The 18,180-nt window shown below is 39.0% G+C and overlaps 1 protein-coding gene across 2 annotated transcripts in view; it reads left to right on the top strand.

The window, feature by feature from the left end:
* The window catches only part of LOC129751102 (adenylyl cyclase 78C-like), a 217,167-nt gene that overhangs the window by 89,459 nt on the left and 109,528 nt on the right, over positions 1-18,180 (top strand). For both annotated transcript variants that reach the window (XR_008738601.1, XM_055746392.1), the window contains exon 2: positions 14,387-14,810. Coding sequence is in view for 1 of the 2 variants with exons in the window: in XM_055746392.1 (XP_055602367.1) it covers positions 14,426-14,810 (385 nt within the window). In the remaining variant the exon portion in view is untranslated. The remainder of the gene's footprint in view (positions 1-14,386; positions 14,811-18,180) is intronic.

The following is an 18,180-nucleotide window of genomic DNA, read 5'->3' as shown; positions in this document are numbered from 1 at the left end:
CTTTAGGGGGCGATGACCGTTTGGGATGCTTTGTCCGTGTATGAATCTGATCCAAAGAGAGGGGAGACGTTCTTCTTTTTATTCTTTTAAGGTTAATATCTCAGCCGAACTTCGATTCTCAATTTTCGTTCGACGCCTCGGGATGGGCAACCGAAAATTTGAGTTTTGAAAAGAAATGTTTTTTCGGAGAAAGTCGTGACTTCGAGAGTCGGCACGAATTTCGGTTTTGAAGAAATGTATGGACTCGCTATCTTCTTTTGAGGAATTGATACCTTGACTCGTCCATTTTGTCCTAGTTTGTGGTAGAGGCAGGACCGGGTATTATAATCCGCGAATCGTGTGCTCTTATTAAAGGTAGAGCTTATAATGTGAATTTTCTACCCTTTGGGTTTTTAGTAGAATTAATTTTGTCGTTTTCCCCCGTAGTAAAGTGAAGCATTCGCCAATAAAGTGCTTCAGAATCATAGGAGTTTTCTTGATAGTGCGATTCAGAAAATCCTTGGGTAAATTATGCGGAAAGATATTAGTGCGAAGCGTGTTCTAACTCTTATCCCAAAAAGCAGATTCAGATCACACTTCCGGTACTGCATATCACCGACTCGTGACAAAACACGCCAGCCGAAGCTCCACCCCTACAACAACGGTGGTACGTTCAGGCGGAATAGCAACCGTTACCCCTGAGCGGCATACGCAAGACGGCTTCAGTTTTCGGCTCGACGACTACGATTTTCATCGGGACGCCGACGGCATCAACCAGACCTCAACAACGACGTCGACATCCGGTGAAGCACGCTGGTGAATCCACTGGCGGTTGTAACCGTGCTATGAACAGCAGCAGCAGCAGTAGCGACAGCAGCACAGCAACGGAAGATTCGATGGGTAATTAATCACCAAGCCCCATGAATCTCTAAGAGTGAGTACTCACCTTTAAAACATTTATCCATGCGCATGTGATGTAGTTTGATTGGTCCATAGACGACTATTTTCGCCGCCACCTGACAGCCTAGTCGTCAGCGTTGGTGCTTTTCGATCCAATGACCTGAGTTCGATTCTTGGATCTAGACCAATCATTTTTTTTCTGCACTGAGTTGCTTTTTTTAAGACGGTTGTCATTATTAGCCGTCAAGTCCATGGCCGGCCAGCAAACTACTGAGCCGTTTTTTGATTAGAACACGCACTACTTTACCGCACCTGAGTTCCAGCTAAAAATAGAACCTACGAGTAAAATTAGGTAGCTCAGAAGTTAATTGGGGGAAAATCTGCAGAGTAGGCCGCACCAAGGGTGCAGAGTTAAAAATAGAAGCTAGCTAGCTAGAAGGAGTTGAATCCCGAATACAAGATTATAATAAAAGTTGTATCATAGAAATAATTTTTTGAATACAAACTCCTTTCGTTTTTCTACCGACAAAATTTAGTTTTACTGGAAATTTCAGAGGAAGGGAATTCACATTTTATCGGGCGTATTTTTCTTTTTTGAGTTGGGTTGGCTCCGATGTTTCCAACCTCCGTTCCTTCCTCCAAAGCAATCTAGGATATCCCGGTCAGAAGAGGTTGACCTATGATAATTTTGCGTTATTTTCCAGAGTTTCTCTCTTAGCCAACCGAGCATTCATTTTTCTCAAATTCTGTTAAATTTTCCACCGAACATTCGGTTGGCATCGATCAACTGTTGAGGATCCCAGGGACAGTCTTTGTCACGAAATAATACTCAGATTATTTTTCGTCATGGATCGATTTCCGTGCCCGGAGCACTTGAGCATTGATGAAGTTGATTACGAGCTAGAAATTCGCGGACGTCTTGGCGACGTGGCCAAGAATTTAGACCTTACAGGTAAACAGCGATTATTAAGAACGATGTTTAGGGAAGATTCTAGCGAGAAAAGAAACTTTCGTTCGTCGGAATCAATTTCAGTAAAGTTCTACGATATTGCTAACGTGATCGATGATATCATACAATCATGCGCACGGAAAAGGATAGACGGAAAAAACGAATCTCGCTTACTCCATTACTGGTATCGCACGAAACGTTGTCAGGCTACTTCAGAGGATCAACGAAAAATGAGAAGGGATCTTATACGTAGGATTGAACATTGCATGTCTGCTAATAGGGTCCTTCTCCCTGGTACGCCAATCAAAGAAAGGATTAAGGATTTGATAAAACCTAGCGAGCCGGAGCAAGAAGCTGAACAGGAACCAGCGTGTAGCTATTCTAGTCCAAAAATGCGGCCTATTGTCAGGTCAAAGTGGGAGGAACCAGATCGCAGCGATAACATGTCTCAGAAGATCGCAAATTTAGAGGGGAAGTTAGACAACGTTCTACGTTTTCTTAACAGGACAGTCCAGGGTAACCAAATAAGGTCAGAAGCTTATGGTCATACAGATTTGAGTAGCGATGAGGACAGCGACGAAGAATTTTACCAGCGAAAGCCTAGGGACCGTTCGGAAGAGGAATCGAACTGTAGCAGGAATTCGAGGAGGACAATTGGTTGTCAGCATTCGCGGTATCAAGAAAGGCGTAGAGATGAGGGCTGTAGGGTTGAAAAATGGAAAATACGATTTTCCGGAGATCAACGTTCGATAAGCGTAGAGGATTTTCTTTTTAAAATCAAGAAAATTGCAGAGCGAGAAAATGTTTCCAGACAGCAACTGCTCAGAGACATTCACTTGTTACTGGAAGGGCCTGCGTCGGACTGGTTTTTTACCTTCGTAGATGAAATCGGAAATTGGGAACAATTTGAAGGGAAAATCAGGTATCGTTTCGGGAACCCTAACAGAGATCGAGGTATCAGGCAGAAGATTCACGAGCGGAAACAACATAAGGGTGAGTCTTTTATCGCGTTTATAACAGAAATTGAAAAGCTCAACAAAATGTTGACCAAACCAATGTCTAGGAGAAGGAAATTAGAATTGGTGATGGATAATATGAGGCCGCATTACCACTCGAGGCTAACTACCGTCGAAATTCGGAACCTTGATCAATTAATCAAGTACAATCAGAGAAGCGATGCTGGCGACGCGCTCAGGCACCAAAATTGGGAGCCTCCGAGACGCACGGTTAATAACATCGACGTTGAAGGAAGCGATACCGACAGTGAACATTCATTTTCAGTGAATGCAATCAAACCTCTCTCGTCGGCAAATGGGCCGCAGAATCCAAGGGATCAGCAGCAAAAAGAGCGTGCGAATTTTAAACCTCGAAGTCAGCAAGCCACCGCACAGACTTCGCGAGATGTGGATCAGCGAAACGTGGACCATTCCAATTGGGTTTGTTGGAACTGCGAGCAAAGAGGACATAGTTGGAGGGCCTGCACAGCACCGAGAATTGTTTTTTGTTTTGGATGTGGGAACTTGGGTCGAACAATCCGAAATTGCGAGCGATGTGCAGCCAGATCTGGTCGCAGATCGAACGAACCTCGTCAGGGAAACTAAGAAAGGGATGCATCGAAGGGAATGCGATTATCCCTCAAAATGTCACCATTCCCGAAAATACCGATTTTGACCCCTTACTTCGAATACACCAAATCCGAATAAACAAGAGTAATTGCCCTCACATTCGGGTGAAGGTATTCGAAACCGAAATAGATGCGCTTTTAGACTCTGGAGCTGGCATTAGCGTGACTAATTCTGCAGCTCTTGCCAATCAAAATGGACTTAAAATTCTCCCAGCTGCGGTGCGAGTAAGTACTGCTGATGGCACCGAATACAAGTGTCTTGGGTACGTCAATTTACCTTACACTTATAAAAATATTACCAAGGTTATTCCAACAATCGTAGTTCCACAGATTTCAAGGGAACTTATTCTCGGCACCGATTTCTGGGAAAGCTTCGGGATAACCCCGATGATCGATACTGGGAACGGGCTAGAAAGGATTGAGACGTTGGAAGCCGGAAAAGATCCTTCGTTGTGTTTTAATATTGAACCGTCCCCGGAGCTCCCGAAACTTGGTCAGGACCTGACTGACGAAACCCTAGATGTACCAGCCTTCGACACACCCCCGGAACCGGTTCCAGAGGCAGTCGAGACGGAGCATGATCTAAGTGAAGCGGAGAGGGCTGAGCTGATCGAAACGATTAAAGCTTTTGAATTTACGGCACCTGGGAAGCTAGGGAAGACTTCATTCATCCAGCATGAGATTATTCTCAAGAAGGATGCAAAACCGCGCAATCAGCCAGTATATAAATGTTCGCCGTTTATCCAAAAAGAAATTGACGCAGAAATTGAACGTTTTAAGGAACTAGATGCAATCGAGGAGTGCTATAGCGAATGGACCAATCCATTGGTCCCAGTCCGGAAATCGAACGGGAAAATCCGTGTCTGTTTGGATTCCCGACGCATCAATGCCATGACAGTTAAGGATGCATATCCCATGCAGAATATGCAGGATATTTTTTTCAGATTGGAAAAGGCTAAATATTACTCGATTATTGATCTTAAAGATGCCTACTTTCAGATCCCTCTGAAAGAGGAAAGCCGGAACTACACTGCATTCCGAACATCCAAAGGTTTGTTCCGATTTAAAGTTTGTCCTTTTGGTCTCACAAATGCTCCTTTTACGATGTGCAGACTGATGGCAAAGACATTGGGATTCGACCTGCAACCCTATGTTTTTGTCTATTTGGATGACATCGTCATTGCGACAAAAACATTAGAGGAGCATTTGAAACTTTTACAGGAAGTAGCCAAACGTCTAAAAAGAGCCGGTCTAACAATTTCGTTGGAAAAGTCCCGTTTCTGTAGGAAACAGGTCATGTACCTCGGTTATCTGTTAACAGAAAGAGGGGTTTGCATTGACCAAGCTAGGATTCAACCAATTTTAAACTACGCTCGTCCAAAATGCGTCAAAGATATCAGAAGGTTGATGGGATTAGCGGGATTCTACCAGAGGTTCATCCCTAACTACAGTAAGATTACCGCACCAATAACAGATCTTTTGAAAAAGGATAAAAAAAAAGTAAATTGGACAGTAGAAGCAGAAACAGCATTCAACGAGTTGAAATCCGTCTTAACTTCCGCACCTATCCTAGCCAATCCGGATTTCACGAGGCCATTCACAATCGAATCCGATGCATCGGAGAATGCTGTTGGAGCAGCTTTGGTTCAGGACCAAGACGGGGAAACTAGAGTAATTGGATACTTTAGTAAAAAGCTGAGCGCCACCCAACGAAGGTATTCAGCCGTTGAGAAGGAATGTCTGGGAGTCCTGTTGGCAATAGACAACTTTCGACACTACGTAGAGGGTACTAAGTTTAAAGTTGTCACGGATGCGAGAAGCCTTCTTTGGTTATTCAAGATAGGAGCAGAATCAGGGAATTCGAAGCTACTTCGATGGGCTCTTCGGATACAATCCTACGATATCGAGCTCGAATACCGTAAAGGTAAGAACAATATTACCGCGGATTGCCTTTCCCGTTCAATCGAGACCGTAACCGTTATCCAACCAGATCCAGAATATGAGGAGCTGGCAGCAGACATTCTTGCTGATCCTGTTCGTTATCAGGATTACAGGGTAAACGATGGAAAAATTTTGAAATATGTTCCAAACATTAACAAACAAAGTGACCCGCGGTTTGCATGGAAGGAATATCCTAATTCATCTGAACGTAACATAATCATCAAAAGGGAACATGAAAAAGCCCACTTTGGGTACGAAAAAACTTTAGCTACAATTAAGCAACGGTTTTTCTGGCCGAAGATGAACGAACAAACTCGCAAGTTTTGCAGACAATGCCTGCGTTGCCAGACGAGCAAAGCTGGAAACACTAATGTAACCCCACCGATGGGATCACAAAAACCAGTGGAATATCCCTGGCAATTTGTTACCCTTGATTATGTAGGTCCCCTTCCACCTTCTGGTAAGAATCGTCACACCTGCCTCTTAGTAGCTACTGATGTATTTAGTAAATTTGTACTGGTTCAACCCTTTCGCCAGGCAAAAGCTGAATCGCTAGTTGAATTTGTAGAGAATATGATCTTCCGATTATTTGGTGTCCCTGAGATTGTCCTGACTGATAACGGATCGCAGTTCACCTATAAACTATTCACAGATCTCCTAAAATCCTATCACGTTAACCATTGGCTAACACCGGCCTACCATCCTCAGGTGAACAACACGGAGCGCGTAAACCGTGTTATTACAACAGCCATCCGAGCTACTTTGAAAGGTGAACACAAACATTGGGCCGATAATATTCAGGCCATCGCGAACGCCATTAGAACAGCAGTTCACCAGTCTACAAAATACAGCCCTTATTTTGTGGTGTTTGGTAGAGACCAGGTTTCTGATGGTAGTGAATATTCCCGGATCAGAGACCACACTAAAACCGATGTACAAAGTCCTAACGAAACGCTCACATCACGGAAGAAACTTTTCGTTGAAGTCAAACAGAATTTGACTGCTGCGTATAAGCGTCACGAAAAAACCTATAACCTTCGATCAAATGCAAAATGTCCAGTCTATGTTGTCGGAGAGAAAGTGTTGAAAAAAACATTCGACCTTTCTGATAAGGGGGCAGGATTTTGTAAAAAACTTGCACCTAAATTTGAACCTTGCGTCGTCAGAAGAGTATTAGGATCTCACTCATATGAGTTAGAAGATTGTGAGGGCAAACGATTAGGAGTATTCTTTGCAAACCATCTAAAAAAGTTCAACACTCAACCACCAGATGCAACAAACTAAAATAGGAACCTACAGCTATGTCACTTTTTCCTTAGAAGCAACAAAATCTCATAAAACACCTTCGGGGTAAAAACTCATTGATCTCGGTACTAGAAGACTCAAGTACAACCTAGGAGTTGGTTGGATTTCGTTGATTCAACTAAATAGTAAAGGACTTTCTAAACGATAGGTTGAGTTGAGTAATGACCTTCAATTAAGTACTGCATAATGCAGGAATACGATGGCCCTAACTTGAAGTCGCTGGAAAAGTTGACGTTAAAACGACTTCCTTTTCACTCGAATCAATTTAGAGGTATTAAGCATCCCAAAAGAGCGAGCGCACCAATACTAAGTTTATGAAAGCAACCGTAAGACGAGGAGAAACTAACCGAAGAACGGTAGTATTGAGTCAGAAGACCATAAAAGATCACAGGACTAGATGGAAGAACTTTTCCCTGAGGGAGTGGAAAGAATAATTTCCGATGATTCCCATAGAAGTAAACTCGTATGTGAAACGCGTTAGTCCTGGATGATGACCTGATCAGAGTAATATTCGATATGAAGTTTAAAGCGAGTCCGTTCTAGCAAAACTCGCATACAACGAGAAAAGCGCGGATGAAGAAGTTATTCGGGAAACGAACGAAAGGCAAAGTTCAACCTGACTTCAGTCAAAACGATTAAAATTATGCAAAAATGCATAAAACCATGTAAATAGTAATGTGTAAATTTTGTAGATTAGTAGTTAGTATTTTGGTTCTACAACCAGGCCTAGTTCATAATTTCTAATTTTAGTTTTCTTATTGCTAGTGTTAGTTTTTCTTATTTTAAAACTCACGATTTACATCCATCAAGCCTTCATTCAATAGTTCCATCTCCATGAAAGATTAGATCCATTCACTCCAATAGAGCTCCATTCAAGTTTTTCTCCGTGCTAGTTGCCTTCATTTAATATTGTCCAACATTTTCCACCAGCACGTAGAGCTAAAAGACTTAAAAAAATGTTAGAGAATGCAAAAACAGGGTTCAAATTTGTTTAGAATAGGTTGGATTAATTGATTACTTACTTGATTCATTTTCACCTTCTTCTTATTTTTCTTTTTAACTTTTATTTTACTGGTTGTTCCGTGAATGATTTGAGTGTGGACAGTCGTCTTCCCGGGCAAAAGTCAGAAATCCACTAAACATGCCGAAAAGAAAATGCAGTGATCCAGCTCCGAACGTTTTTCCGAGGAAACGCCTTGATTTTTCCTCGCATTGATTGGCAATTTCCCCACGGAACCAGATTGATGGAGGAGAGCAATGATCCAGCTGGAAAGAAAGAAAAGACGAAATTTTTCCTACTTACTCAACGATAGTCGATACAGATTTATGATGTTTACTCTCCTAAGGACCATGCAAGACGCCTGTGATGGAATTTGATGAGGAAAAACATGATTTTTCCCGGTTTTCACATAATTCTTCCGAGGTAAAAATCGCGACGGACTGAAAATCGGAATTTTTTGTTTACGTTTTGACTGACATTTCAATCGCGCGCCTGAGTGTCTCGTGAGTTACCGAGTTATTGTGACGGTGGGTCACATAGTAGAAAAAGTTAAATACTTTTTTTCGCAACATAATAGTTTGCGTCAAACGTTTTTTTTTTATTCAGTTGCGATTTGAGTTTCTTCGAGTTTTACTTGATAGGTTTAACACGTACAGAATAATAGTTGAGTCTTTGGATAGGGAAATGTCAGTACTGGGAAAGTATTTTCTAGTGTATTATCTTCTAAACAAAGGCAGACCATTAAGGTTTTGATGCTGATTTCACAGGATTCTTAGTTGTTATATTGAGGAGTGAAAGATGCAGAATACCGAGTATTATTTTTCAGTTAGTAAGATTATCCCATAGATCTTAGGAAGTCCTGAGGAATGGGCTCTGGTCGAATTAACTAGTTCTTTTTATAGGAATGTTACATGAGGTGTAGTGATCAAATTTGCAGTAGAAAACTACGGTGATCAGCTTTATCGAATGTTGACACGATTGAGGTTTTATTTTAATTCACGAGCACGAAAGGTCGTCCAAGAACAGTTCTGTTATAATTTACTGAAGCAGTGGTCAATTCGATCTATGAAGTCAGATAGTTCGATTATTATTTTGAAGGCAAGCGATTATTACTTCGGTCGAATCTTTGAATAACCGTTCTTAAGATTAATTTCTTTTTCTGCTGGAGACCGGAGTTGCAAAACGCTGATGGTCAGTACAAGTGTAACGATTCTGCTGCATCTTGTAAACAGAGGAAGAGTCGATCTTTTAGATTGATGTTGACAACATATGACCCCAGAATAAAGGTTTTTATTAATGGTTTTCAATGCGACCTTCGAAAATTTGATTGAATTTAAACTTGGTTTAATTCAATCAAATTTTCGAAAAATTAGTAGGGAATGATGTAACAGGTAGCAAAATTAAGAAATTTCATTTATTTCTTAATTCAATTTAGCGTTAACTTTTATTAAAACTCCGTGAACGAAGACATTATTTTATCGAGAGATTTAGAAGAGAGAACCCACCGTATAATCACTCACAAACATTTCCAGCCGACCAGTACTCAAATTTGCCGCCGTCTTCTGAAAAGCTTTTCCGCAAGAGACTGTGTCCTCGCTTAGTCATTTTAGCCGCCGCAATATTGAATGAGTTCTGTTGCCTAGCGCGGGCGGCTATTTTCTAAATTTGGGGTTTTCTAAATTTGATATATGCAACACCTTTAGGGGGCGATGACCGTTTGGGATGCTTTGTCCGTGTATGAATCTGATCCAAAGAGAGGGGAGACGTTCTTCTTTTTATTCTTTTAAGGTTAATATCTCAGCCGAACTTCGATTCTCAATTTTCGTTCGACGCCTCGGGATGGGCAACCGAAAATTTGAGTTTTGAAAAGAAATGTTTTTTCGGAGAAAGTCGTGACTTCGAGAGTCGGCACGAATTTCGGTTTTGAAGAAATGTATGGACTCGCTATCTTCTTTTGAGGAATTGATACCTTGACTCGTCCATTTTGTCCTAGTTTGTGGTAGAGGCAGGACCGGGTATTATAATCCGCGAATCGTGTGCTCTTATTAAAGGTAGAGCTTATAATGTGAATTTTCTACCCTTTGGGTTTTTAGTAGAATTAATTTTGTCGTTTTCCCCCGTAGTAAAGTGAAGCATTCGCCAATAAAGTGCTTCAGAATCATAGGAGTTTTCTTGATAGTGCGATTCAGAAAATCCTTGGGTAAATTATGCGGAAAGATATTAGTGCGAAGCGTGTTCTAACTCTTATCCCAAAAAGCAGATTCAGATCACACTTCCGGTACTGCATATCACCGACTCGTGACAAAACACGCCAGCCGAAGCTCCACCCCTACAACAACGGTGGTACGTTCAGGCGGAATAGCAACCGTTACCCCTGAGCGGCATACGCAAGACGGCTTCAGTTTTCGGCTCGACGACTACGATTTTCATCGGGACGCCGACGGCATCAACCAGACCTCAACAACGACGTCGACATCCGGTGAAGCACGCTGGTGAATCCACTGGCGGTTGTAACCGTGCTATGAACAGCAGCAGCAGCAGTAGCGACAGCAGCACAGCAACGGAAGATTCGATGGGTAATTAATCACCAAGCCCCATGAATCTCTAAGAGTGAGTACTCACCTTTAAAACATTTATCCATGCGCATGTGATGTAGTTTGATTGGTCCATAGACGACTATTTTCGCCGCCACCTGACAGCCTAGTCGTCAGCGTTGGTGCTTTTCGATCCAATGACCTGAGTTCGATTCTTGGATCTAGACCAATCATTTTTTTTCTGCACTGAGTTGCTTTTTTTAAGACGGTTGTCATTATTAGCCGTCAAGTCCATGGCCGGCCAGCAAACTACTGAGCCGTTTTTTGATTAGAACACGCACTACTTTACCGCACCTGAGTTCCAGCTAAAAATAGAACCTACGAGTAAAATTAGGTAGCTCAGAAGTTAATTGGGGGAAAATCTGCAGAGTAGGCCGCACCAAGGGTGCAGAGTTAAAAATAGAAGCTAGCTAGCTAGAAGGAGTTGAATCCCGAATACAAGATTATAATAAAAGTTGTATCATAGAAATAATTTTTTGAATACAAACTCCTTTCGTTTTTCTACCGACAAAATTTAGTTTTACTGGAAATTTCAGAGGAAGGGAATTCACATTTTATCGGGCGTATTTTTCTTTTTTGAGTTGGGTTGGCTCCGATGTTTCCAACCTCCGTTCCTTCCTCCAAAGCAATCTAGGATATCCCGGTCAGAAGAGGTTGACCTATGATAATTTTGCGTTATTTTCCAGAGTTTCTCTCTTAGCCAACCGAGCATTCATTTTTCTCAAATTCTGTTAAATTTTCCACCGAACATTCGGTTGGCATCGATCAACTGTTGAGGATCCCAGGGACAGTTGGGGGCTTAATCTTATTTGGGTTAAAACTAAGGACTATACCCGCCCTGCGGATAGGTCTCCTAGCCGGGCAAAGCAAAACAGGTGGAAGATCTCCCTCTGGGGAGTGGCGCATAAATCGGCCACTTACCTACCCCTTTTAAAAACTCCCCCAACCGAACCGCCTCCGGTTACACCATATGCAAAAACAAGCAAGCGAGAAAATCAGCTTTTTCTGTTTTGGAATATATTCTTGAATTGTGACCACCACTTTCAGCACAAACGAAAATCGTTTCTAGGTTATCATGATAAATCGTAAGATTTTCGAAATTGGGTTATTGGCGAGGTCAAGAGCACCGTTTTTATTCATTATGGGACTGTTAATCGACCATATTTGAAACCTTTTTCAAATCTACTCGCATAACAGTCCCATACAGAATATTTTTTTCTCATCAAGCTACTTTCTATGACTTAAATTTGATCATTTTTGAACCTCTAAATGCAATTTTCAGAAAAGAAACATGCTTTTGGAAAAATATCGTAAATTCCATATTTTAAGTTGAATATTTTTACGATTTTTTATTGCATCCGATAGTTTTTCGCTCAGGAAGTCATTCCTAAGGAAGTCAGACCTGCCTTCGAAAACAAGTGTGCATTATTCGACATCAAGTGAGTTATATTTTTTTAAATGATTCAAAGCAATAAATCAAAGACTATTTCGCCGAAAGAAGCATTGAAAAGTAACCAAATACGTGGTATTTCACATATGGGACTGTTATTCGGGTATATTTCATATAGGACAGTAACAAATCCATATTTTTTTTCGAAATTTCTAGAACAAAACCTCTATTTTTAGTGTTTTATTTTGAAGCCCTATGTTGACCTAAAATGACGAAAATTCATATGGGACTGTTTTGTGAGTAGGGGCAGTTTACAAAGCACGAAAAAATTGTGTTTTTACCTGCTTTAATAAGTTCTATTGTTTCCATGTTGTTAGAAGTGCTCGCTTCCTCCATGTGTGAGTGCAGTTGCTCGACCATTGTTTGTTTTCGATGCAAAAAAAAAAGAAATTTATTGTCATTATTTCTTTCATAACTCTTCAAGGAGTTGATGGCCCACTTTAGTGTCTTCAGATGAAAGTTGCATCATAAATTGAGCTATATAATGGTATTTTTGCAAAATATTTGGTGGTGCAGACAGTACTTTTACAACTTTTTCTGTTGAAGGTCATTGTTTATTTTTTTTCAACTAATTTATTTCGAAAGCTGATAAAATTTCAATGCATTTTGATGTGCTATTTTATAATTTCCGTTGAAAAATAACAGAGTTATGTAGCTTTGAAACTGGTTATTTTTTATTTACAAAAAAATCAAACCGAAGCTAACTAAAAAAATATAAATTTTAGAAATCTAAAAAAATACATGTGTTTTTAAGTCGCAAAAATGAACCAAATTTTAAATTTTGGGGTAAATATAAGGACCCCCGGCGCAAACCCGTCAGATAATAAAAAAAAAATCCCCATATCGCAAATTTGGTCTAATTTTCATCCCTTCAGAAATAAGAAAAAAATTATGTATGTATTTTATCCACTTAGGTAGGAAAGATCTATGGAAATAGCAGAGATTTTTAGCTACAAAAATATTTGCAGCGTGGGGTGTATGCAAAATTCTTTGACGCTCTTTCTCTTGCATGGAGGCCATTTTAACAAAGGAAGAGCGAAGCAAATTATTCTTCATATCAGTGGTAACAAAAATAGTGCTTTCCAGTTTTTTTTTTCAAATATTCGATTATGGGACTCATGCTTCATAGATCTTAATCACTTTTTGGTTATTCCACCCTTTAGAAGTTGCGATTTTCGGCCATAACAGACGATACAGTATATTTCCCTCTCAAACATAGAAACAAAAAGGATCCATCGTTCCATCTCCCGTTGGGTGGCCATTTGCGATTCCTCCTCTGATCCTTTCTACGCGGACAACACGGTTGGTTTTAACGAACCAACTAGATACACGGAAAAGGGCAACCGCTTCTGACATTGGCCTTCAAATAAGTGGATAAATTATAGTAATTTATACCATTGCTCCGCTTGCCACCTATCGTGAAACGCGGCAATAGCTCGGTTCTTGTCTTTATTCGAGAAAAGGGCCTCTTCCTCTTCTGGGGGAAAATAACAAGATATCCTGCTTATAAATTAGCCGTTTATGGACCAGTTAGGCGTGTTGTTTGATATTGATGGAATTGTTTATGGGATGATGTTTTCTCTTGTACAGCAGATCAATTGAAGAAACATTTTTTTTTCGGCAGGACGTCCAAATGATAAAAATCAGAATTTTAAAAAAATAAGAAAAAAAAAATTTACTAATGTATAAATCTCATCTTATTTATAAAAGTTTTTTTTTTTATAAAAAGCATTGTGTCTGCTGAGCTTTGCATCACAACCTCCACATAGCACAAACTAAAAATCTGGCACATCCCTTCGAATTAACGTTATCTTCTACATGATTGACCAATTTCTCATCCGTAACACAAACCCGCACGCACAAGCCAGGTTTAATTTTAAGTTTCGACGAATTTTGCTACACATCCCGTTGTTACCTTGCCATCGGTGGCAATCGAAATTAAAAGTTCGAAATCAGTTGCTGCTCTCCTCCTTCTCCGATGATGATGGCAATCGACGATCCGGAAATAAGTTGCCACAAAGATCTAATTAAAATTTATCATCATTTGGGACATTACTTTTTATTCCGCTTTGAATGCTCCGCAACGAAATGTAGAGTGGGAGTCTGCAACCCGGTGTGTTCCGAATTATTACGCCCGATGGCACTGCTCATTTGGATGTGAAATATTTAACACGAAAAGAGATAGTTTTGGTTCATTTGGATGACTTGAAATGCATTTAATTTTTTTTTCATGTTCTCAAGAATTGTTTTACTTATTGTTATTTTGAAGGTTTAATCATTCATTGATAAATCTTGTTGACGCAAACGTCAGAAGTAAATATGCAAGTTTCAGAGGAAAAACGGTTTTTCTAAGGTGCAAAAGTCACTCATTTTTATATTTTACAATTCTAGAATTATTACTGCGAGACAGTTGTTGGCCAATCAAGTTTCCAGGTCACACCGTCTAGACTTTTCTACGGGATGGTGCTGAAAAACATGCGAGAAAACAAACTCCTCTAATAGAATCCATTCGCTTAATGAACCTGAACTCATCATCAGATTTCATTGCTCTCATCAACCCGGTCCATTCTTGAACAAAGAATCATCAATCAAACTTTTTTATGATATTTTCACTGTTTTTTTTCTATCCTTTCTCTCCTGACAGGATTCACCCACACTAGACTAGCTTGAAACCAACCGGACGATGGAGCTTTTGGTATCTCCTAAATCAAGTCTTCCGGCAGCGGAAGAGCTGGACTCCCGGAGGAGGGATAGTGGCAGTTCGGGAATTGTTAATCCGGTGGCCGGATTTGAGCTGGATCTGGACTCTAGTAGTGTGATCAGCGATATCACCAAAATGCCACGCGTTCCAGGTGATGGGGCTCAGGCCGATGAGGATGTGGATAGTGCCCATCATCATGTTGTTTGCTCAAGGTTGGAGGTCGTCCAAACGTGTGACAGGTTAGCTGGGAATGGGCCTGGATTGGCCACCGTTGAACCGAAGGAAACGAGCAAGTTGGACCATCAGGTGCTGTTACAGAAAAGCAACGGAGATTTGCGACCGTGCAATAGTTTGATGGTGTGTCAAGGTGAGATTCTATCTTTCAGTGGTTTGCAGAAAAGTTGAAATGATGGTTGAAAAAATATCTGAATCCTTTATTTCTAACGCTCAATTCACGACAATACTGCTAAAATAAAATTGATAGTCTTAAAAGTCCCAAAGAAGACTAAAAGACGCTTAAAAACCTTTGTTCAACATAATGTTTATTTTTTTATTTGAGACAATTTACCATGTTTGTGGCATTCATGTTTTTGAGCATAATATTAATTTTTGAAAAGAGCTTAAAATGCCTTAAACCTTAAAATATTGAGAATATTATGAAAATAGAAGTTTAATGGCTGTTAAATATTCACTACCTTGAAACCTAATGAGGAATTCCCTTCGCTTCCCTTCCCATGGAATAAATGTCGGTCAAAATATCAGAAGGTTTTTAGCAGCTAAGCCTACTGCCTTGCTTGAGTGAATTGTTAAAAATTGAAATCTGCGCTTCCAAAGCCATTCCGTCTTTATCCACCGAAACGCCAAATCATAACAAACAATCAGCAGCAGCAGCCTTATAGAAATCTGCGCTTCTTTAGTCAAACCAAAACAAACAATCAGCAGCCTTAAATTCTGCTCTTCCTAATCCAATTCCGTCTTTTCCAGTGACCCCATCAGCAAAAATTTTGTTCGTAGAAGCAGCCTTTAAAAACCTGTGCTCCCTGTGCCAATCCGTCTTTCACACCGGAGGCCGAATCAATAATATTATTTTCGTAATAGCAGCCTTGACAATCTGCGCTCTCTGTCCTTATACTACCAACTGTACTATTGTCGTGATTTTACGATTCTTATGAATTTCAGTTTATTTTTAATTAAATTTGATTTATTTTCGTACATCCTTTATCTCATCCGTACAACCTCCATAATCTTTTGAGGAGTTTTAATAAGCAAAGTAAGGCGTATTTTTTTGGCGAAAGGAGGAAGATAATGGGGATCAAATTGGGTGTCTTCTAAGGGTCGATATTTGACCCTGACTTGTGGAGCGTATCGTATGAATTATTCAGGAGAAGCTTCCCAATGTGAGAAAATAAGTGAAATTTGTGGATGATGTCGTCATCCATGTTAGCGACACACAGTGGGACAGACCTGACCAATCGATGGTCAAAACCTCATAACTTTTTCAAATCAAATCCTACTGGTTTGAAGTCTTCTGAAAAGTTGTTCATCTAATCAATATCTTTAATTTGATGTATTTTTTTTTTCATCTAGATATTGTGAAATTTGATCTAGATAACATTGTTTAGCAGATTTTCCTTATCAACTTGAAGGCTACTCAGTAGGGTGTCCCAAAAATGCATTATGTCTGAGAGTTTACGCTCCAAATGGTAGATTAGGATGTGGAGAACAAACTTGTGTATGGGGCCGACTAAAAAAAATCATGTTTAGAGGTTGCGCAAGCGTGATCTTTGAAAAAAGTCCACTTTCAAAATATTTGATTTTAAATAAATTTTGGGTTCAAAAACTTTCACAAAATTTATATATTTTATTTTTTTTTAATTTTGTTCGAATTAAATACTACACGTTAAAAATGAATAATGAACCAAAATTGTGTCAAAACAGAAATTGAGCGAGCTATTTTCATGAAAAAAATTTTTTGATCCAAAAATTTTGTATTCAACTGATTTGTGGCAAATTGTCGTTTAATATACAATGAGTACATTTTACTCATTGCGTTTCACAGGACAATTTGCGACCAAAATACAATCTTTGAACAGCCATAACTTTTTTGTTTTCAGCCCAATCGAGTTGCAGTCTTCAGGTGAAATATTAGCCTTAATTGAAATTCTAATAAAATTGACATAATCAAGCATTCGATTGGTAGAAAAATGTTTTTTGATGAAAACCCGATTTTTTATGCTTGTTCAGAACAGAATGTCTCAGAATCCCTTTTACACTTGAGATTAAGTGCAATTCCTTCCTGTTTTCCGATTCTGCTCAAATTTGGCATATAGCCTTCTGATGACTCCCTTAAACCATCAAAGTCTTTTTTTGCAGGTGTTTTGATTTTAAAGTAGGCATTTATTAAGACAAATTTGATAAATCAAATAAAAAATATCCAAAATTGTGACTTTTTTTAAGGATTAAACTGTGAATAACTCTTCACACAATAAAACAAACAACATGCTTTGTTCAGAAGAGTTTAATTGCACAAAATCCGCATCTTTTGATGGCATTGGTATTAAATATATTTTACGCTTGGTACACATTTTGGTCAGTTAAATACAAAATTTTTGGATCAAAAAAATTTTTTTTCATGAAAATAGTTCGCTTATTTTCCGTTTGGACAAAAATTTGGTTCATTTTTCATTTTTAACGTGTAGTATTTAATTCAAACAAAATTAAAAAAATATAAAATATGTAAGTTTTGTGAAAATTTTTGAACCCAGAATTTATTTAAAATCAAATATTTAGAAAGTGAACTTTTTTCAAAGATTGCGCTTGCGCACCCTCTAAACATAATTTTTTTTAGTCGGCCCCATACGAGAGTTTGTTCTCCACATCCCAATCTACCATTTGGAGAGTGAACTCCCAGATTACCAGACATAATGTTGAATAAAAAATTACGTTAGTTAACAGATACTAAGCATCTGACCGAAAAGGATTTGAGAAGGTTATAGAAGTTTATATTCCAAAGAATATTATCTGCTTGTTTGAAGATAAAAAAAAACTTTTAAAAACCAAAATAATATTATCACAATAACAAAGAGGAAAATAAGTTTTGAAAAAAAAATTGAATAAACTGAATTTCAAATTCGATTGAGTTTTTCTAGCAAAAACTTCTTTTTGAAAAGCAATCTCAAAAGTTCGAAAATTGTCCAAAAACATGTTTTACTAAAACGTGAATAACTTTTTAATAGGCAAAAACTGGCAACTACTTTTTGTTTTGTTGGATAGCTGAGACTTCCATGCAAATGTTTGAGTAGAAATGAGAGTGGGGTAACGTGGGGTAACATGTTTTCCAAATGTCCGAATATGATGAAAGTTCGTAATTTTTTAACGTTATATGTTTAAGCTCGTAAAAAACAAACAATTTTTTTTTCAATTATTCAACCTCAAATGAATAAATTTCATGTTATTCTGAACACATCCATGCTAATTTTTTTTAATTTCTCCAAGAAACAAAATTTAAGTGGAGTATTGAAAATATTTTTTTTTATTTTTGCGATAAAATGCAACTGCATCAAACCCCAACTTCACCTACGTAGAAAATTGTATGAAGCAACGAATTTTAAGATTTGTTTCACAAATTTGTAATCGGTGTGATGTCTAGTTTCTGAAAAGCATAAATTTATGATGAATTTTGGAAATTCACAAAAAGGGGGTTTGGCCAAGCTTTCGTAGGTCCTGCCCCACTGTGC

Source organism: Uranotaenia lowii, chromosome 3 (genome assembly GCF_029784155.1).
Source record: "Uranotaenia lowii strain MFRU-FL chromosome 3, ASM2978415v1, whole genome shotgun sequence".
NCBI classification, from domain to species: domain Eukaryota; kingdom Metazoa; phylum Arthropoda; class Insecta; order Diptera; family Culicidae; genus Uranotaenia; species Uranotaenia lowii.
The sequence above is the reverse complement of the archived record's forward strand: the minus strand, read 5'-3'. Positions and strand labels throughout refer to the sequence as shown.